General features: G+C 54.5%; 1 protein-coding gene and 1 long non-coding RNA gene across 2 annotated transcripts in view; both read left to right on the forward strand.

Annotated features, from left to right (window-relative positions):
* Window positions 1-22097, forward strand: part of LOC132533124 (uncharacterized) — a 215632-nt gene that overhangs the window by 74285 nt on the left and 119250 nt on the right. The gene's annotated exons all lie outside the window — the stretch shown is intronic.
* On the forward strand, window positions 14176-20171 carry FSCN1 (fascin actin-bundling protein 1). The gene is made up of 5 exons (XM_007525052.3): window positions 14176-15110; window positions 18331-18487; window positions 18561-18682; window positions 18971-19138; window positions 19219-20171. Exons 1-5 carry the CDS (start codon window positions 14279-14281, stop codon window positions 19419-19421), a joined length of 1482 nt encoding a protein of 493 aa, XP_007525114.1. The 5' UTR covers window positions 14176-14278; the 3' UTR covers window positions 19422-20171.

A 22097-nucleotide genomic window follows, 5' to 3' on the forward strand; every position in this document is an offset into this window, starting at 1 on the left:
TTTTGAAAGATTTATTTACTTATTAAGGAGAGGAGGAGGTGCTGGGGAGATGGGTTCTGCAAATGTTTCCCATGCCTGGGGCTCTCAGATTCCAGATTTAATCTCTTTCTCTCTTCTTTATTTTTAATTTTTAAAAAATATTTATTTATTCCCTTTTGTTGCCCTTGTAGTTTTATTGATGTCATTGTTATTGGATAAGACAGAGAGAAATGGAGAGAGGAGGGGAAGATAGAGAGGGGGAGAGAAAGATAGACACCTGCAGACCTGCTTCACCGCGTGTGAAGCGACTCCCCTGCAGGTGGGGAGCCAGGGGACTCGAACCAGGATCCTTATGCTGGTCCTTGTGCTTTGTGCCATGTGCACTTAACTCACTGTGTTACCGCCCGACTCCCTCTTCTTTTATTAAATCTGTATTTATTGGATAGAGACAGTCAGAAATCAAAATCTAGAAGGTAAAGGGGAGATAGGGAGAGAGACAGAGAAACACTTGTAGCACTGCCTCAGCACTTGCAAAACTGTCCCCCTGCACGTGGGGACCGGGGACTCAAACCTAGGTAACATGTGTGCTCAATCAGGTGTGATACCACCCTGCCCCAGGTTCAGTCTCCAGCACCACCATCAGCCAGAGCTAATCAGGGTTCTGTGGTCTGTCTCTCTGTTTCTCTCTCTGCATCTTTTTTATTAAAAATGCATAAATAAAAAGTATTTTGAAAATAAATATTTAAAAGAGAGAAAATCAGGGGTGTTGGGTGGTAGCGCAGCAAGTTAAGCACACGTAGCACAAAGCGCAAGGACTGGCATAGGGATCCTAGTTCGAGCCCCTGGCTCCCCACCTGCAGGGGAGTCGCTTCACAGGCACTGAAGCAGGTCTGTAGGTGTCTGTCTTTCTGTCCCCCTCTCTGTCTTCCCCTCCTCTCTCCATTTCTCTCTGTCCTATCCAATAACAAATGGCATCAACAACAACAATAATAACCACAACAAGGCTACAACAACAAGGGCAACAAAAGGGGTAAAAATGGCCTCCAGGAGCAGTGGATTCATGGTTCATGGTGCAGGCACCAAGCCCCAGCAATAACCCTGCAGGCAAAAAAAAAAAAAAAAGAGGAAATCAGACCATCACTCTGGCATATGTGATGCTGGGGGAGTGGAACTAGAGACCTCAGGCCTACAACCTCTGGGTCTAATTTCCCATTCCTCACTTTTATAGGGAGAGGAAAGAAGGAGAGACAAAGGCAGGGTGGAGAGACAGTCAAGCACCTCCCCACAGTCCCAGAACCCTTGGCCACAGAGCAGGGTGGGAGAGTCCCGGGGTTCCTGGCTCCTCTGAAATTCCCGCTGTGGCTGTGAATCCCCCACCCTGAAACTCCCGGCAGCTTCTGTCCTACTGTGGTTTCTAGTCCCTGCACGGAGGACCTGGCTGGTGATGGAGTTTCCAGAGGGTGCAGGGGTGGGGATGGGGGAGCCCCAAGGACAGATGCCCAGGCAGAAGGCACAGAGCTTCTGATGGAAGTAGCAAGAGGAGTCATGGAGCGGGGTGACAAAAATACCCCCCTCCCAGAGTTAGCTCACCAGGAAGGGTGCCTGCCTTTGGGGGCTCTGTGTGAATGGAGGAAACTTGAGTGTTAGTCTGTCTGCCTTCCTGTCTGTCTGTCTGTTTCTGGATCAAAGCAGTGGCCAAGGCAATGGTGAAACCATCCATGTGTGAGGCTCCAGTCCCACCAGAAAAAAAAAAAAAGAGGGCAGGGGTAGATAGCATAATGGTTATACAAACAGACTCTCGTGCCTGAGGCTTCAAAGTTCCAGGTTCAATCCCCTGCACCAGCGTAAAGCAGAGCTGATCAGTGCTCTGGTAAAAATAAATAAATAAATAACCATGATTCTTTAAAAATAAATAAATAAATAAAAACTAAAAAAAAAAGAATAAATAATACAGGATGGAGGGTAGATAGCATAGTGGTTATGTAAAGAGGCTCTCATGCCCGAGGCTCCAAAGTCCAAGGTTCTAGCCCCCCACCACCACTATGAGCCAGAGCTGAGCAGGGCTTTGGTAAAATAAAATTAAAAAATAATAATGCTGAGAGGTAGTGCAGAGGGTTAAGCACACAGCACGAAGTACAAGGACTGGTCTAAAGATCTTGGTTCAATCCCCTGGCTCCCCACCTGCAGGAGGGTCGCCTCACAAGCAGTGAAGCAGGTCTGCCGATGTCTCTCTGTCTCTCTCCCTCTCTATCTCCTCCCCTCTCAATTCCTCTCTGACCTGTCCAATAAAAATAAATAAAATTAAATAAATATTGTTTGCAAAAAGGGAATATACAGTCTCCTAAGCTAATTATGGGCCCCAGATCACATCAAATCGATGGGGTTTACGGTCAACAATATTTATACCCCTTTCCCATATTAGGGAGCTACTCTCTTCCCTGATCCAGCTTTCTGGTCCTTTTCACAGCCAATGACATCATCTCCCCAGACAATAATTAGGATTCACCTGCATATCAGAGTTCAGGCTCAGGCAAGAAAAAAAAAAAAAACAGAAAAAAAAACCACTAGTATAGCTACAGGGCCTTTGAAATATTACTAAAATATGCCTACTAGCTATCTACAAAATGAAGGACTCCCCAACACTTAATCTGCACTATCCCAGCGTTTAGGTCCATGATTGTTCAGCAATTTGTTTGGCTTTGTATGTTAACTCTCTTTTCAGCCACCAGGTTCCAGATGCTAGCAGGATGCAACCAGGCTTCCCTGGACAGACAACCCCATCAACGTGCCTTGGAGCTCCGCTTCCCTAGAGCCCTTCCCCACTAGGGAAAGAGAGAGGCAGACTGGGAGTATGGATTGACCTGTCAACGCCCATGTTCAGCGGGGAAGCAATTACAGAAGCCAGACCTTCCACCTTCTGCATCCCACATGGATCTTGGGTCCATATTCCCAGAGGGTTAAAGAGTAGGAAAGCTACCAGTGGAGGGGTTGGTATACAGATGTCTGGTGGTGGGAATTGTGTGAAGCTGGACCCCTCTTATCCTCTGGTTTTGTCAATGTTTCCTTTTTATAAATAAAAAACTTTTTAAAAGGAATATACAAAGGCCCCCTCCCCCTAGGCTGCACAGCAGGGCTTTCTGGAGCCCTACAAGCTGGCTTGTATCCTCACACAGCTTTCGTGGGGGGCACAGACTCTGCAGTTGGACCCCAGTGACCCCACGCTGAAGAGAGCAGGTGGGCTTCCTGGAGGTGGTGACAGGACCTGGAGAAGTGGAGGCTCTTGGGCTTACCGGTCTATATGTACCCCCTTGGTGAGACCGCATAGTCCCCAGTGGTCCTATGGACCCCTTGTCCCAGGCCTCTCCACCTCTCCACTTCAGGATCCGCTGGGCTCCCTGGCCCGTGGGGGGGGGAGTAGTGTGACAGGAGGGACACTCCCCTAATTCCCAATATTGCAGTGTCCTGCCTGCTGTCCCCCTGTCCCAGGGGGCTGGCATGTTTTGGAATGCCAGGCCTAGGGGACAGCCCCACCCAAGGTGCCCCAGGCTGGGAAAGGACCTTGGAACTCCCCCACTCCTCAGGCTGCTAGCCTCTTGGGCCACTTCTGTTCCCAGGCTCAGTGCCTCAAAGCCACAAGATGGCTGCGAGGCTCCAGACACCATATCTTCCCAATGTGATCTCAGCTTGTCTCTTTGGACCAGACCACATACTTCATCACCCCTGAGGACCTGGGTTCGAGCCCCTGGACACCACATGGAAGCCCCTGAGGTGGTAGAAGCTTCACAAGTGGAGGAGTGGTGCTGTGGTATCTCTCCTCCTGCCCCCAAACTCTGTTCTGGCCTTGCGGGGCCTCCTTAAGACTGGGAGAAGAGAGCAGGAGGGTGTCGGGGTGGGGGCACCATGGGAGGAGCTATAATCAGGGTATAATCAGGGGAGGCCTCCTGGCAGCAGAGGCACTGAGGTCGGAGCATTGTCTTGAGTGGATGGAGGCAGGCACAGAGGCTGACGTCGGGATCCTCAGGCCTGGCGAGATGTCAGGTTCCTGGAGGTTGGTGCTGCCTGCATGTGGCTGAGGGGATGCCAGGGCCGTGACAGCTGAACAGGCCCTGGTGGCTGTAGTGGCCGGGTGGTGGGGGGGGACGCTACCTGGCACAGCTCTCAGTGGCCAGGCTGCTGGCAGGAGCGGCTCTGCAGGGGGCTAATGCCCTCTTAATTAGCCAGTGGAGGGGGCACCATCTAGGCCAAGCTAGTTTCCCCCCCACCTCCGCCCTTTGGGCAGGGGACAGGAGGGAGGCATCCCATACTGGAGAATGGAGCCCAGACTCCATCCCACTTCAGCCTCCCCACCCTGAGCCCCAAGTGGCAGGGCTGTTCTCAGAGCTGGGTGTCAAGGGCAGCTGGCAAGGCAGCTGGGACCTGCTGCTGCCCAGGGTGCCAGCCCTGAGGGGCTGGGCCGTGCCAGGCAGTGTCCAGGAGCAGGCCACAAAGCGGCATTGAGAGGGCACCACAGCTGCCTCTACCAGCCGGGCCTCAGGGTCCACTCCCCTCTGGGAGGGCCTTAGGGTCCACTCTGCTCTGGGCGGGTGCTCTCATGTCGGTTCAGGGGAGCCCCAGGACCCATCAGTGCATCCTGTGGGGCAGGAAGGAAGCTTCCCTCAGGACTGGCCCTGGGTCCCAGGCCCCAAACCCTGGTGGTCAACACCTAGGACAGGAGCCAGAGTGGGGATGCAGGGGACCCGAATGGGGCACCCTAGAGTGGAGGGGGGCTGCTGTGGTACCCACACTTCAGACCTGGGTTCAAGTGTGGGACTGGGCTCTGCTCTTTGAGTCCCCCCCTGAGAATAGCTGACTTTTTAGTTTTATTTATTTATTTATTTTTAAAGATTTTAAAAAAATATTCTATTTATTTATTTATGATGAAGATAGGAGGAGAGAAAGAACCAGACATCACTCTGGTACATGTGCTGCCGGGGACTGAACATAGGACCTCATGCTTGAGAGTCCAATGCTTTATCCACTGCGCCACCTCCAGGACCACAAAGATTTTTTTTTAAGATTTTATTTATTTATGAGAAAGATAGGAGAGAGAAAGAACCAGACATCACTCTGGCACATGTGCTGCCAGGGATCAAACTCACAACCTCATGCTTGAGAGTCCAAAGCTTTATCACTGCGCCACCTCCTGAACCACTATTTATTTATTTATTTAGATTTATTTTATTTATACATATGAGAGAGGGAAAGAATTGGGGGAGACAGGGGGAGAGAGAGTGAGAGAACCAGAGCATCACTGGTACAGGTGATGCTGGGATGGAACCCAGGGCCTTGTGATGGATGCCTGTGTATGTGCCAGTGTGAGTGTGACCAGAGCCAGGGCCTCACACACAGGGCATGTGCTTCAATATTGAGCCACAGCCCTGGACAGATTTTTAATTAATTAATTAATTTATTTACTTATTTATTCCCTTTTGTTGCCCTTGTTGTTTTATTGTTGTAGTTATTATTGTTGTTATTGATGTCATTGTTGTTGGATAGGATGAGAGAAATGGAGAGAGGAGGGGAAGACATAGAGGGGGAGAGAAAGATAGACACCTGCAGACCTGCTTCACCGCCTGTGAAGCAACTCCCTGCCGGGATAGCCTGAGGGTACTTCTTCCCGAGCTAGTGCTCTCTGGGTTGGAGAGAACTCAACTGGAGCCGATCTAGGCTGCTGTGTGGGAGAGGGATCAGGAACGCGTGCTGCACCAACTTCCGCAGGAGATACACTCTGGAACTCTCGGAGCCGGAAAGCAATTTCCAAGTGTCTTTAATCAGAAGAGCAGCTGTTTTTATACTCTCCAAGTAGGGTGGAAACAGGATGTGATATAGAGAGGGTGGAGAGAAAAGTGACTGGTGAAAATCAGAGTGTGACAAGGAGGGGGCGGAACAGGCGAGAATCCTATAACTGAACCACCAATGCCCTGGAGTGCTTTATGTAAAAGTGATTTATGTAAATAGACCAAACCTTTGGATCAGTAAATCCCTATATAGCCATATGGATAAGAAGAAGCCAGGGGGAGATGGCAACTACCCAACAACTCCCCTGCAGGTGGGGAGCTGGAGGCTCAAAGTGGGATCCTTATGCAGGTCATTGCACTTTGTGCAATGTGTGCTTAACCTGCTGTGCTACTGCCCAATCACCAGATTTTTTTTTTTTTTTTTTGCCTCCAGGGTTATCACTGGGGCTTGGTGCCTGCACTATGAATCCACTGCTCCTGGAGGCTATTTCTCCCATTTGTTGCCCTTCTTGTAGTTGTTATTGTTACAGTCTATCTTGGCGTTACTCTCGATCGCACTCTGTCATTTCACGAACATCTCACAAAAACTGCAGCAAAGGTGGGGGCGAGCATCATTGCAAGACTGGCCAGCTCCTCATGGGGCGCGAGCGCTCCCACACTACGATCATCATCTCTGGCATTATGCTATTCCACTGCAGAATACTGTGCCCCAGTATGGTTCCGTAGCCCCCATGTCCACTTGGTCGATTCCAAATTATATTCCTCCATGAGGATAATTTCTGGAACCATCTGTTCCACCCCGGTTCCATGGCTGCCGGTTCTTAGCAACATCGCCCCGCCAGTTCTGACACCTGGATGACACCCACATACACACACCCTGGGGTGACTGGGGAGAGGAGCTGCGGTGACAGGACTCAGGGCTCCTGAGACATGTCGCCAAGGAATAGAAGTGAGATGGAAATAAATAAAATACTTAAAAAAATATTTTTGCGGGAGTAGATAGCATAGTGGTTATGCAAAGAGGTTGTCATGCCTGAGGCTCCGAAGTCCCAGGTTCAATCCCCCACACCACCATAAGCCAGAGCTGAGCAGTGCTCTGGTGTGCTTATCTGTGTATTTCTCTCTCTGCATCTCTCTCAAAAAATAAATAAAATACTTAAAAAAAAGAAGTGAGGGGGTCGGGCGGTGGCGCAATGGGTTAAGCGCACGTGGCGCGGCGTAAGGATCCCGGTTCGAGCCCCCGGCTCCCCACCTGCAGGGGAGTCGCTTCACAGGCGGTGAAGCAGGTCTGCAGGTGTCTGTCTTTCTCTCCCCTTCTCTGTCTTCCCCTCCTCTCTCCATTTCTCTCTGTCCTATCCAACAACGAATTGCGTCAACAAGGGCAATAATAATAACCACAACGAAGCTACAACAAGGGCAACAAAAGGGGAAAAATAATGGCCTCCAGGAGCGGTGGATTCATGGTGCAGGCACCGAGCCCAGCAATAACCCTGGAGGAGGAAAAAAAAAAAAAAGAAGAAGTGAGATGGAGAGCAGAAGAAAACCACTTTAGGAACAAAGCCACGGAGATGGTGGTGGTGGTGGTGGGGGAGACATTGGATGGTGGTGCAGCAGGCTAAGCACACATGGTACGAAACACAAGGACCCACTCAAGGATCCTGGTTTGAGCCCCTGGCTCCCCACCTACAGGGGAGTCGCTTCATGAGCAGTGAAGCAGGTCTGCAGGTGTCTGTCTTTCTCTCCCCCTCTCTGTCTTCCCCCTCCTCTTTCCATTTTTCTCTTTACTATAGAACAACAATGACAACAACAATAATAACAACAAGGATAAACAACAAGGGTAACAAAAGGGGAAAAAATGGCCCCCAGGAGCAGTGCAGGCACCGAGCCCTACTGATAACCCTGGAGGAAAAAAAGAAAGAAAGAAAGAAAGAAAGAAAGAAAGAAAGAAAGAAAAGAAAAGAAAAGAAAAGAAAAGAAAAGAAAAGAAAAGAAAAGAAAAGAAACAAAGCCATGGGGGCCTGGGAGGCAGCACAGTGGATAAAGTGCGAGACTCTCAAGCCCCAGGTCCTGAGTTCAATCCCACATCACATGTGCCAGAGGGAGGCTCTGCTTCTCTCCCAAACAGTATCTCGATATTTTCTTTCTATTTGATATGTATGTATATCATTTATTTGCTTATTTTTATTACCACCAGAAGAAGGGCAAACGCTAGAAGAAGATTACCACCAGGGTTATTGCTGGGGTTCGGTGCGTGCGCTATGAATCCACTGCTCCTGGAGGCCATTTTTCTCATTTTGTTGCCCTTGTTGTTGTTATTGTTGTCATTGTTGTTAGATAGGAGAGAGGAGGGGAAGACAGACAGGGGGAGAGAAAGACAGACACCTGCAGACCTGTTTCACTGCCTGTGAAGGGATCCCCCTGCAGGTGGAGAACCAGCAGCTCGAACCAGGATCCTTATGCCGGTCCTTGCATTTTGAGCCATGTGCACTTAACCCGCTGTGCTACCAACTGGTCCCCTTCTACCTTTTTTTTTTTTTTTAATCAGATAGGACAGAGACAAACTGAGAGAGGATTGGGAGATAGAGAGAGAGGGAGAGCAGGAGAGACATCTGTGGGGCCAGGCGGTGGCGCACCTGAATGAGCAAACACATTGCAGTGCACAGGGACCAAGGCTCAAGCGCCAGGCTCCCCACCTGCAGGGGGTCTGTTTCACGAATGGGGAAGCAGTTCTGCAAGTGTCTTATATTTATCTCCCTCTCTCTAGCTCCCCGTCTTTTCTCAATCTCTGTCTTTTAAAAATATTTTATTTATTTATTAATAAGAGGGATAGGAGGAGAGAGAGAAAAAAAACAAAACCAGACACCACTCTGGTACATGTGCTGCCGGGGATCAAACTCAGGACCTCATGCTTGAGAGAACAACCTTTTATCCACTGCACCACCTCCCGGACCACCTCAATCTCTCTCTGTTCTATTTAATTAGAAGAGGAAAAATAGCTCACGTTGGCAGTGCGCTGCCTTATCATGTACGTGACCCATCACAGCCACCACTGCACTGAGGGAAGCTCCAGTGCTGTGTTCTCTCTGACTTTCTCTCTGCCTTTCTCTAGAGAGAGAGAAGCCCCAGAGCCCTTCTCTAGAACATGCATAGCTGGATGCCGCTCAGAGTAGTAACTTCTCTGTTTGTCGTTTCTCTCCGTGCTCCTCTCAGCCCTTCTGCCCTGGTGCTGTCACAGCACTCTCGCTCCTAAGGAGCTCTGCCTGCAACGCTGAGAAAGAAACCTCTCCTCTTGATTTATTATTTTTTTAATTTATTTGAAAATTATTTCTTTATTGGGGAATTAATGTTTTACATTCAACAGTAAATACAATAGTTTGTACATGCATAACATTCCCCAGTTTCCCATTTAACAATACAACCCCCACTATGTCATTTATCATCCTTCATGGACCTGTATTCTCCCCACCCACCTACCCCAGAGTCTTTTACTTGGGTGCTATTTTTAAAAAGTTTTTTAAAATTTATTTTCCCTTTTGTTGCCCTTGTTTTTCTTTTTTCTCTTTTTATTATCTTTTATTTATTGATTGGATAGATACAGCCAGAAATCGAGAGGGGAGGGAGGGATAGAAAGGGTGAGAGACAGAGAGACACCTGTAGCACTGCTTCACCACTTGTGAAGCTTTCCCCCTGCAGGTGGGGACTGGGGGCTTGAACCCAGGTCCTTGTGTATTGTAACATGTGCGCTGAACCAGGTGCACCACCACCCGGTCCCCCTTGTTGTTTTTCATTATTGTTGTAGTTATTATTGTTGTTAGATAGGACAGAGAGAAATGGAGAGAGGAGGGGAAGACAGAAGGGGCAGAGAAAGATAGACACCTGCAGACCTGCTTCACCGCTTCTGAATCGACTCCCCTGCAGGTGGGGAGCCTGGGGCTGGAACCGGGATCCTTTCACCAGTCCTTGAGGTTCGCGCCACGTGTGCTTAACCTGCTGCGCTACTGCCTGACTCCCGTCCTCTTGATTTCTAGGAGACAGTTTCAGACAGGTAGACAGACAGATGAAAACACCACTCCGGGACAACCCTGCAAGGCCAGGGATTAGCCAGGAGCTTCAGGTACAAAAGTCCTGAGTTCTAGGAAGTCAGGCGGTAGCGCAGTGGGTTAAATGCACATGGTGCAAAGCACAAGGACTGGTGGAAGGATCCTGGTTCCAGCCACAGGCTGCCCACCTGCAGGGGGTCCCTTCACAGGCGGTGAAGCAGGTCTGCAGGGGTCTATCTTTCTCTCCCCCTCTCTGTCTTCCCCTCCTCTCTCCATTTCTCTCTATTCAATAACGAAGACAGACAACAATAAAAACAACAAGGGCAACAAAAAGGGAATAAATAATTTTTTTTTAAAAAGTGCTGAGTTCTGAGAGTCGGGCGGTAGCGCAGTGGGTTAAGTGCACGTGGCGCAAAGCGCAAGTACCGGCATAAGGATCCTGTTTCAAGCCCCCGGCTCCCCACCTGCAAGGGGAGTCGCTTCACAGGCGGTAAAGCAGGTCTGCAGGTGTCTTTCTCTCCCCCTCTGTCTTCCCCTCCTCTCTCCATTTCTCTCTGTCCTAACAATGACATCAATAACAACAACAATAAAAAGACAACAAGGGCAACAAAAGGGGAAATAAATAAATACAATTAAATTAAAAAAAAAAGTACTGAGTTCTGCCAGCAAAACTGTTCCCCCATCGTTGTCTGGAATATTCCACTTATTTATTGGTTTATTTATTTGTCACCAGAGCTCAGCTCAGCTCTGGCTGATGGTGGTGCTGGGGATTGAACCTGGGACCTCAGAACCTTAGGCACAGGGTCTTTTTAAAAAATATTTATTTATTTATTCCCTTTTTGTTGCCCTTGTTTTTTTTTTTTTATTGTTGTAGTTATTATTGTGGTTGTTATTGATGTCATTGTTGTTGGATAGAACAGAGAGAAATAGAAAGCGGAGTGGAAGACAGAGAGGGGGAGAGAAAGATAGACACCTGCAGACCTGCTTCACCGCTTGTGAAGTGACTCCCCTGCAGGTGGGGAGCCGGGGGCTCCAACTGGGATCCTTATGCCAGTCCTTGTGCTTTGTGCCATGTGTTCTTAACCCGCTGTGTTACCACCCGACTCCCAGCACAAGGTTCTTTTTTTTTTTTGATTTCCTCTTTGACCTAGTAGTTGTTAAAAAGAATGTTGTGAAGTCTCCATATTTTGGGACTTTCTCTAATTTTTTACTTAGTTTTGAATGTTAGTTTAGCTCCACTTTGCTCAGAGAGGATGCTTGGAATGATTTCAACATTTTAAAATTTATTTATTTATTTAAATTTCTTTATTGGGGAATTAATATTTTACATTCGACAGTAAATACAATAGTTTGTACATGCATAACATTTCCCAGTTTTCCATATAATATAACAATACAACCTCCACTAGGTCCTCTGTCATCTTTCTTGGATCTGTATTCTCCCCACCCACCCATCCCAGAGTCTTTTACTTTGGTGCAATACGCCAATTCCAGTTCAGGTTCTACTTGTGTTTTCTCTTCTGATCTTGTTTTTCATCTTCTGCCTGAGAGTGAGATCATCCCATATTCATCCTTCTGTTTCTGACTTATTTCACTTAACATGAATTTTTCAAGGTCCATACAAGATCAGCTGAAAACGGTGAAGTCACCATTTTTTATAGCTGAATAGAATATATATATATACCACAACTTGCTCAGCCACTCATCTGTGGTTGGACATCTGGGTTACTTCCAGGTTTTGGCTATTACAAATTGTGCTGCCAAGAACATATGTGTACACAGATCTTTTTCGATGGGTGTGTTGGGTTCCTTAGGATATATCCCCAGGAGAGGAATTGCAGGGTCATAGGGTAGGTCCATTTCTAACCTTCTGAGAGTTCTCCAGACTGTTCTCCACAGAGGTTGGACCAATTGACATTCCCACAGCAGTGTTTTTTTTTTTTTTTTTTTTCCCAGCACAAGGTTCTTTTACACAACCATTATGCTGTCTCCGCAGTCATTTATCTTTTGGTAACTCTATATTTATTTACTTATCTTGCAAATATTTATTTTCATAAGAAAAGGAGAACCAGAGCATCCCTCTGGCACATGCAGTGCTGGCCCTTGAAATCAGGGTGCTGGAAAACCCTTACTGGTGCCTAGCCCCCTCCCCACTGCCCCAGGGGCTCTCTTCTCTGGCCCCACTGCTTCCAGGGCAGCTCAGCTAGCAGCTGGCTTCCCCAGGGGCCTGGGGCCACACCCAGGTGTCCCTGTCCCTCCCCAGGGACCTGTGACTTGCTGATGGACAGGCCCTGTCCTCACAAGGCGCCACCAGACCTCCCCTGTGACACCCAGGCACAAGAAGAGAGCCACGCAGATTCTGGAAAAACTATTGGGCTGAACTAGCAGGGATACCATGGCTCTCCAACATGAATTCATTCTTTTTTTTTTTTTTTTTACCAGAGCACTGCTCAGCTCTGGCTCATGGTGGTGTGGGGGATTGAACCTAGGACTTAAGAGCCTCAGGCATGAAAGTCTCTTTGCATGACCATTATACTCTGTACCCCCACCCTCAAATTCATTCTAATAAGAGTAAAAAAATAACCAGGGGCCTGACGGTGGTGCACCAGTTAAACACACACATCACCATGCACAAGGTCCAGGGTTCCAGTCCTGGCTTCCCACCTTCAGGTGGTAAACTTCAGGAGTGGTGGGGCAGTGCTGTAGGTCTATCTATCTCCCCCTCCTCTCTCAAGTTCTCTCTGTTCTAATAAAATAGAAAGAAGGAGTGGAGAAATTGTCATCAGGAGCAGTAGATTTGTAGTGCTAGCACCAAGCCCCAGTGGCAACAACAACAACAACAACAAACTAAAACAAAGGAACCAAAAGTAATCAAGATGTGACAGCCCGGGAGGTGGCATAGTGGATAAGGCACTAGACTCTTCAGTGGGAGGTCCAGAGTTTGATTCCTGGCATTGCCCGTGCCAGAGGGAGGCTCTGCTTTCCTCTCTGTCTTATAAATAAATAAATAAATAAATAAATAAATCTTGGGTTGAAGACAGCATAATGGTTCTGCAAAAGGCTTTCATACCTGAAGCTCTGAGCTCCCAGCTTCAATTCCCAGACCTGCCACAAACCAGAGCTGAGCAGTGCTCTGGTCACACTCTCTGTATCTCTCATTAAAATAAAACAATTAAAAATATTTTTAAAAATTTAAATAAATCTTGAAGAAGAGAAAAACAAAACAAAACTGCGAGTGGTCATTCAGCCTCGTTCCTGGGACCCAGACAGTCACCTGAGTTTGGGGTCACTTAGTGCAGGGCTTCCTGGGGTCCAGAAAGGGCGGTGGGCAGAAGCTGAGCTCCACCCCCTTTCATCCCCAGGGGGTGATATCCAGGGGGTATCCCAGGGGTTATGTGAGTGTCTAAGTTCCCTTAGCTGAGGGGGCCTTGCAGTCATTGAGCTCAGGCCACACACATGCTGTCCCCAGCCTCTGGAGGGAACAGTCGCTGGGGGTGGGGGTGGGGGGGCAGTGCAGGAGCAGGCTAGGTGTCCAGGGCCCGGGCCTGTGGGCAGTGCGTGGTCGCAAGGGCATTCCAGGGCCAGCTTGGCATTCGGGGAATGGCCCCTTCCCCCCCAGGCTGGCTCAGGAAAGGGAAGCTTTGGGGGTGCGGAGGCCCCTTGGGCAGGGTAGGAGGGAATGCGGGGTGCCCAGGGAGGGGGTCTCACAGCACGCCGGCTCCTGGGCAGAGGGTGGGGCGCCCGAGCTCAGTGGCCCTGAGCTACAACCAGCCCTGACCCCCTCTCCGCCCCCCAGCCAAAGCAGCACCCAGCCCAGCACTGCCCAGCACCTCGGGGACCCTCGGAGCCCGGAGCGCGCTTCCTGGAGGTCCTAGCCACCACCCCAGCCTAATTCTTTTTTTTTTTTATTATTGGGGGGGGGTATGCGTGTCTGTGCTGGAGGGAGGGAAATCCGGGGGACCCCTCCCCCATCCCGGAAGGCTAGGCCGCCGCGCATTGCGGGGTGGGGACGAGCTGGGGGGCTACAGCCAGGGGTGGGGGTGGGGCAACACCCCCACCAACAGCTGCCTCCTCCGAACAGCCGGGGGGCACCTCACCCAATCCCGGGGGTCGGGTGGAGACCCGGGGCTGGGTGGGGCCCGAAGGCGGGAGGAGGGGGCTGGGGAGGCCTTCCAGGGGGGCTCCGGGGGTGGCTCCGCAGGGCTCGCTGGAGGAGGCCCCTCCCCGTCCCCCGCCCCCCGCCCCCCGCCCGCGCCGCCGAGCGCGCCCCCTCCCCGGGCCTGCGCGGCCGAGCGCGCCCCCTTGGCGGGCGGGGGCCGTGGGGGGGCGGGGCCGTCGACGTCACCGCGCCTATAAAATCCCGGGCGCCGCGGGCGCGCACCGTGCAGCGCTGCGGAGGGAGCGCGCGGGCCGGGCCGGGGGAACAAAGGAGTCAGCGCCGCTGCCGCCTCCGGGACGCCCATCCGGGGGGCCGCCGCCACCATGAGCGCCAACGGCACAGCCGAGGCGCTGCAGATCCAGTTCGGCCTCATCAACTGCGGCAACAAGTACCTGACGGCCGAGGCGTTCGGCTTCAAGGTGAACGCGTCGGGCAACAGCCTGAAGAAGAAGCAGATCTGGACGCTGGAGCAGCCGCCCGACGAGGCGGGCAGCGCGGCCGTGTGCTTGCGCAGCCACCTGGGCCGCTACCTGGCGGCCGACAAGGACGGCCACGTGACCTGCGAGCGGGAGACCCCCGACGCCGACTGCCGCTTCCTGGTGGTGGCGCACGACGACGGGCGCTGGTCGCTGCAGGCCGAGGCGCACCGGCGCTTCTTCGGCGGCACGGAGGACCGGCTGTCGTGCTTCGCGCAGAGCGTGTCCCCGGCCGAGAAGTGGAGCGTGCACCTGGCCATGCACCCGCAGGTCACGCTCTTCAGCCTGGCCCGCAAGCGCTATGCGCACCTGAGCGCGCGGCCGGCCGACGAGCTGGCGGTGGAGCGCGACGTGCCCTGGGGGGTGGCGGCGCTGGTCACCCTGGCCTTCGAGGGGCAGCGCTACAGCCTGCGCGCCGCCGACCACCGGCTGCTGCGCCGCGACGGCCGCCTGGTGGCGCTGCCCGAGCCCGCCACCGCCTTCACGCTCGAGTTCCGCGCGGGCCGCGTGGCCTTCCGCGACTGCGACGGCCGCTACCTGGCGCCGTCGGGCCCCACCGGCACGCTGAAGGCGGGCAAGGCCACCAAGGTGGGCAAGGACGAGCTGTTCGCGCTGGAGCAGAGCTGCGCGCAGGTGGTGCTGCAGGCGGCCAACGACAGGAACGTGTCCACGCGCCAGGGTGAGTGCGCGCAGGGGGGCGGCTGCGCATGAGCCTCTGGGTGGATGCTGCAGGCGGAGGCGGCCCGGGGATCAGGCGGGGGTGCAGAGGGGCTCGGGGGCCGCAGACCGGGGTGCAGAGGGGCGTTGGGTGCCGCAGACGGGGGTGCATAGCACCCTGGAGCACCCAGATGGAGGTGCATGGAGCCCCTGGACCCTGACACAGCCCGGGGTGGGGCATATCGCCCACGGGCCGCGACGCAGCTGGGAGGCCGCCCCCTCCCACCCAGCACGCCCCCCGACCCCTGGCTTTGTCCCCTTTGAATCCCGAAACTGCTCCGTACCCCCGACACAGCCCCGGAAGGTCGTCCCCTCACCCCCAGCCGCTTCTGAACAACCAAACGGTCGGGAAGGGCTGCCCCGCGCCTCTGAACGCCGAATCTGCCCCGAGAGGCGCCCCCACCTGCTCCTCCGCCCCTACCCCCAAGTCAGCTGGCCTGGGGTGGCGGAGGCGGCTGCGCCCCCCTCCCGAGGGCCTGGCCCCTGCGCGGGGCTCGCCCTATGCCCCCAGCTCGGGGCGCGGCCTCTAGTGGGGGGCGGCCGCTCGTGCACCCCTTTGTCCTTCGGTCCGGGCGGATGGGGAGTCCAGATGCGCCGAGCGGCCCGAGGGACTCCCCCTCCAGCCTGCTGTCTTTTCCAGAGGGACCTCTCCCCCCCAACACGGGGTCTCCCCCAGGCGCCCCTGATGGCGGGCGCACACCACCCGCCTCCCATCTCCCAGTCCTCTTGCCGCCCCCCGACAATGACCTCTGGGGATCCCGGCTGGCCAGTTCTCTTCCTCAGACCCCCTCCCCGCGTCCAGGACTGACTCCCTGTAGCCAGAGCCCAGTGGGGGGGGTCACACCCCCTGGGTGGACGTGGCGCTCAGAGGCTCCAGGCGGCGGGAAGGGGCTGCGGCTCGGAGAGCCCTCCACACACACGGGCCACAGGCACCCGGTGAGTCTGTGACTCCAGGGCTGCCTCGTCTGGGCCCCTGATGCCCCACTCAGACTGGGCACCCCGGGTCTCCTCCTGCCTGGCCAGCACTGAGTGGGACAACGCACCCCAGCAGTCTGCACCTTTTTTTGTTTGTTTGTTTTAATTTCTTTATTGGGGAATTAATGGTCTGCTCCTGTTCTAACCCGTTTGGTGAGCAACTAGGTGTCAGCGGGCCCTTCCCTTTCCCCGTGGGGCTTGTGGTCGCGCTGGGGCTCATTCCCAGGGTGCCGGCAGGCCTGGGGGTGCAGGAAGTGGCTGGAGAGACGCCTGAGGGATGACTACCAGCTGACCAGGTGCAAAGGCGCCGCGGCAGGGAGAGGCAGGCGGGTGTCACCCCTGCTCCCACGCCCAGCTCAGCACCTCCCAGGAGCCCCCAGAGGGGTGCGGGGGAGCCTGGGCGCCCCGGGCTGCTTGCTCACAGGGTGTGATTCAGGCCGGGGCCCCCATTACCGGTAGGCCTGGGTCTCCCTTAGGTGCCCCACCCCCATGGGCCCGGTGACACGTTGGAGGGGGAGGGAGGTCTGCAGGGGCCAAGTGGCAGCTGAGCAGACCCGCCTTCCGGAAGTGGGGGGCATGGGTGAGGGGTGGCTCCCTCCCTGAAGGGGTGGGGATTCCTGCAGAGGCAGCTCCCTACTCTCCTGCTGAAAAGGGCTGCTCTGCAAGAACAGCCTTCCTTTCCTTCCTGGGGTTCCGGGAAACTGGCGTGGGGGAGAAGATTAAGGTTAGGGTGGGGGGTTGGGGTGCCCTGTCCGGTGACCCCTCTCCACGTGTCAGGGCCTTTCAGAGAGGGGACAGCTTGGACAAGGTTGGGGTGGGACTCGAAGGGAGGCTGCAGCTGCAGCGGGTGGGCACAGGACGCCTAACACCCCCCCCCACCCTCCACTCCCAGGGCTCCCATTCAGCAGTGACTCAGGGTTTCTGTGCTGCTATGGAGAGAAAAAGCCGACCAGCCCAGTTGCCATGGAGACGGGCTCTAATTAGAGGCTCCAGGCAGAGTGGGGCCTTTCTTGGGGGCTGGGGGTAGCTTCCAGCTTCATCCCTCCCTGTTGGGGGTGTCTGCTGCACACCAGCCCCCCCTAATCCTTCTGACCTCCAGGCTGATGGAGACAGAGCCCCTTTTGTGGGGGTGGGTGGCTCTGGGATGGCAGCCCCCACTTGGGGTCCCTCCCCTGGCCTGACACTTCCCACCGGCTGACTTCCTGGGGAGATGGGGATCAAGAATCAGAGAGGAGAGGCTGCTTCCCCCAAGCCTTGGGGGAATAGATGTAGGGGTCCTGGTCAATAACCCCCTGTTGGAAGTGACTCCACTTCCTGTCTTTGTTCTGGGGATTCAGAGACCTGCCTCTGGAACGCTAGGCAGCACTTCCCTTCCACGCTCCTTCCTGGCTCCTGTCAGTCCTTCTGGGGGAGCAAAACCCCCCCATTTCCTGCAGGGGGCTAGGCTTTCCCTCTTCTCTGTGGCTGGCATGAGGCCGGGATACAGGGTCCCCACTTGCCCTGGGATGACCTTGGGCAATGACACCACCTCCTGTCTGGCAAGTGGGGGCACAGTTGCCCAATGTGGGGCACAGTGACTGGTGAGGCTGGGGACATCTGGGCACATGGCCACCAGCTGCCACCAGCAGCCCACCACAACCCCAAAAGCTGCCCGGTGTGGAGACAGTTCTGGGCCCCTGAAGGCAGGGTTTGCAGAGACTACACTTCCCCTTCATTTTTGAGACACACCCCAAGAGCTCGTCTCCAGTCTTGCTTGTGGCCGAACTGGGGCTCAAACCCAGAGCCTTTGGCATGCAGGTCCTGAGCTCCTTCCCAACCTGTAGGTTCATCCTGCTTGAACCCAAGATGCCAAACTGGCAGTCCTTGGCTGTGTGGGTGGGTGGGTGGGTGGTGTCCCTCCTGGGTTACCCCTGGCTGGGGGTGTGGCCCCCAACTCTGTTGTGGGGATCCCCTCCGAGCACCAACTCGCCTGCATGTGGTGTCTGCGAAGTCCCGGACCCCATGGCTAAGTTGCCTGCAGGGGGTGCAGTAGCCAGTGCTGGCCCCCCCCCCCAAGCCTCAGTGAGGTACCAGTTGTTGCCTAGCCGGAGCGGTGCCCCTGTTCTCTCTCACGTGGGAGCAAACAGGAACAGAAGGCCAGTCCTGTCCGGTCCTGCCTAGTCCTGTCCTATCCGGTCTGCTGAGCCTGCCCTCCTGGCCTCCCACAGGGATGGACCTGTCTGCCAACCAGGACGAGGAGACAGACCAGGAGACTTTCCAGCTGGAGATCGACCGAGACACCAAGAAGTGTGCCTTCCGCACGCACACTGGCAAGTACTGGACGCTGACGGCCGCAGGGGGTGTTCAGTCCACTGCCTCCACCAGGTGAGTTCCCTGCCCTGCCTCTTCCTGCCCCCAGACCCTTAGGACCTCCTGACCCCCCCACCGTCGCCCCCAGGAATGCCAGCTGCTACTTTGACATCGAGTGGCGAGGCCGCCGCATCACCCTGCGTGCCGCCAACGGCAAGTTCCTCACCGCCAAGAAGAATGGGCAGCTGGCTGCCTCCGTGGAGGCCGCAGGTAGGGGGGCCTGAGGGGTGGGGGAGGTCCAAGTGGGTGCTGCAGGTAGGGGGTACCTGAGGGCTGGGGGGGGCAGTAGGGGCACAGACAGGGCTCACATGGGGTACATGGGGCTGGTGAGGGCTGCAGGTAGTCAGTCTGGGGGACCTGGTGGGGGCTGCATGTGGGGGGAAAGGGAGCCCAGTGCAGGCTCAGGTGGGGGTCACAGTGGGATGGGACTGGTGGAGGCTGCAGGTAAGGGTCCCCTGTGGTCCTGGGCCCGCCCTGAGCCACCCACCCCGCCCCCAGGGGACTCGGAGCTGTTCCTCATGAAGCTCATCAACCGGCCCATGATTGTGCTGCGTGGGGAGCACGGCTTCATCGGCTGCCGCAAAGTGACGGGCACGCTGGATGCCAATCGCTCCAATTACGATGCCTTCCAGTTGGAGTTCAACGACGGCGCCTACAACATCAAAGGCAGGTCCTGGGCACCCCGTCCCCACCCGTCCCCACCCCGGGCACACTCTGGGCCTGACGCCTCCCTGCCCGCCCCCCAGACTCCACCGGCAAGTACTGGACAGTCAGCAGCGACTCGACGGTCAGCAGCAGCAGCGACACGCCCGTGGACTTCTTCTTTGAGTTCTGCGACTACAACAAGGTGGCCATCAAGGTGGACGGCCGCTACCTGAAGGGGGACCACGCGGGCGTGCTCAAAGCCTGCGCGGACTCCATTGAGCCTGCCACACTCTGGGAGTACTAGCCGCTGGCCCCGCCTCCAATCCGGAGACACGCCCACGTCAGGCTCTGGGCCCCGCCCCAACCACGCCCCCAAACGGCCCTGGCCCCGCCCCTGCCGTGTGGGTCCCCTCCCTCTGCCACGTGCCTGCCTGGCACCTCTTTTCTGACCTCGGCCGACTCTGAGCCTTATGCCCCCGTCCCCCGGGGACCCCGGGTGTAACTGGAAGTCCTGCCTGACCCCACCCCCAGCTCCCCATGCTGGGACCCCAGCCCCTCCACCCCTGCCCCCTCACCTGGCCTGACTGGAAGCAGAAAGTGACCAAATCAGTATTGTTTGCTTCTTATTTTTTAATGGAAACTCATGGGGTACAGCCCACGGGGGCAGGGGCATCTCTGGATGTATCTTGGGGAACCCCTGCCCCACCTTCATGAACCTCCCCCACCCACCCCATGCCCGGTGGTGCTAGACCCTGCGAGACCCCCCAGGCCAACTCACTTCCATCCCCCGTGGGACCGGTGCCCCTTGTCCCACTGGAGTCCGTGGTCCCTATCTGTGAGACCATCACTCCCACTCTCCGGGGTCCTGGATGCCTGGCCCCTAGCTCTGGCTGCATCTCTTCTCCCTCCCCCCCCATCTGTCATCTCCATGGTGGGTGCCCCTCCCCGGGCCTCTCCATCTTCTACTTTTTTGTAAGTGGCATTTGTGTGACTCAGGTCACCACGTTGTAGCTTCTGACTGGAAAGAGGAAAATCAATAAACAGTGTGACTGCAGTGCAGGGTCCTGTGTGTGTGTGGCCTGAAGGGGGGGGGTCTGAGCAGGGGGCCCTGTAAGAGGGTTCTAGCTGCACACTCTCTAGGCACATAGACTCGGGTTTGAGCCCCTAGCACTACGTGGGAAGACTGGGGAGCTCCATGAAAGCAATATTGCTATGCTGGTCCTTGCGCTTTGCACCACCTGCACTTAACTTGCTGCGCTACCGCACAACTCCCTATTTTTGTTTTTATTTATTTATTATTGGATAGAATCAAAGAAATTGAGAGAGAAGGGGGAAACAGAGGGAGAGAGACATCTGCAGCCCTGCTTCACCACTGGTGAAGCTTTTCTCCTGCAGGTGGGGACCAGGGGCTTGAACCCGGGTCCTTGCGCACTGCAATGTGTGCGCTTATCCAGGTGCACCACCACCCGGCCCCTATTCTTATTACCAGCGCCCTGCTCAGCTCTGGTTAGTGGTGGTGCTGGGTCTTGAACCTGGCACCTTAGAGCCTCAGGCTCAAGTCTTGCATAACCATCATACTGTCTCCTCCACCCCTAAAAGAAACTTAAAAAAGTAAGAGCGGAAGTTGGTGGTAGCACAGCGGGTTAAGCGCACATGGCGCAAAGCACAAGGACTGGCAGGAGGATCCTGGTCTGAGCCCCCAGCTCCCCACCTGCAGGGGAGTCACTTCACAAGCAGTGAAGCAGGTCTGCAGGTGTCTGTCTTTCTCTCCCCCTCTGTCTTCCCCTCCTCTCTCCATTTCTCTGTCCTAACAACGATGACATCAATAACAATAATAACTACAATAAAACAACAAGGGCAACAAAAGGAAAAATAAAGTAAAAGAACACCCAAGATCCCAAAGCCTTAGTGAATCCCCAAATCTAGCAGACTTGACCCTGGAGGTCTCCCCTGGCTGCTGTGTGTCCCATGGGGAGGCCTGCAGGAGGGGCTTCTGGGTGTGCCCCAAACCCACTTGTGGAGAAGGCAGGGGGCCTGGGAGATGGCTCTCCAGGACCCCCATTCCAAGCCTGGCACACGGGAGCACCATGTGTGCCATGGTGTCTCTGCTGCTCTCTCCCTCTGTCTCCTTGACATGAAGAATGATGGTCAGGTGTAGTCCAGGAGGTGGTGTAGGGGATAAAGCACTGGACTCTCCATCATGAGGTCTTGAGTTCAGTCCCCAGCAGCACATGTACCACCAGAGTGATGTCTAGTTCTTTCTCTCCTATCTTTCATTAATAAAATCTTTAAAAATAGCTGGGTGCACTTGTTATAGTGCTCAAGGACCCGGGTTCAAACTCCCAGTCCCCATCTGCAGGGGAAAGCTTCACAAGTGACGGTGTCTCATTTATTTTGCCAGAGAACTGCTCAGCTCTGGGTTATGGTGGTGCAGAGAATTGAACCTGGGACTTTGGAGCCTCAGGCACAAGAGTTATGTTGTGGTCAGGCTAGCACAGTGGGTTAAGCATACATGGTGCAAAGCGCACAGACTGGAGTAAAGATGCTGGTTCGAGCCCCTGGCTTCCCACCTGCAGGGGGGTTGTTTCACAGGCGGTAAAGCAGGTCTGCAGATGTCTGTGTTTCTCTCCCCGTCTTCCCCTCCTCTCTCCATTTCTCTCCTATCCAACAACAATAATTGTTGTATGCTTTACATTGGGTTGTTCTAGCTCTCCCCCGCCAAGAAAATTGGATCAGTCCTGCTAATTTCGCGGGCCGCTTGGCCCCACCCCAAGGAACCCGAGAGGGTTCCAGAGTTCCTGAGTTGGAGAGTTGGAGAGTGCTTGGCGCCATCACGGGGGAAAGAGGAAGCAGAGTTCTGTTTGGTGATTAGTTTGTCTTAGTTTATGAATCGTTGTTCCTGAATAAAGAAATACAGCTTCCCTGCCCAGCCGTATGTCTCTGGTCGTCTCTGTTACCTGCCCGTGAAGCTAGCCAGGCC

This window comes from Erinaceus europaeus, chromosome 15 (genome assembly GCF_950295315.1).
Source record: "Erinaceus europaeus chromosome 15, mEriEur2.1, whole genome shotgun sequence".
NCBI classification, from domain to species: Eukaryota; Metazoa; Chordata; class Mammalia; order Eulipotyphla; family Erinaceidae; genus Erinaceus; species Erinaceus europaeus.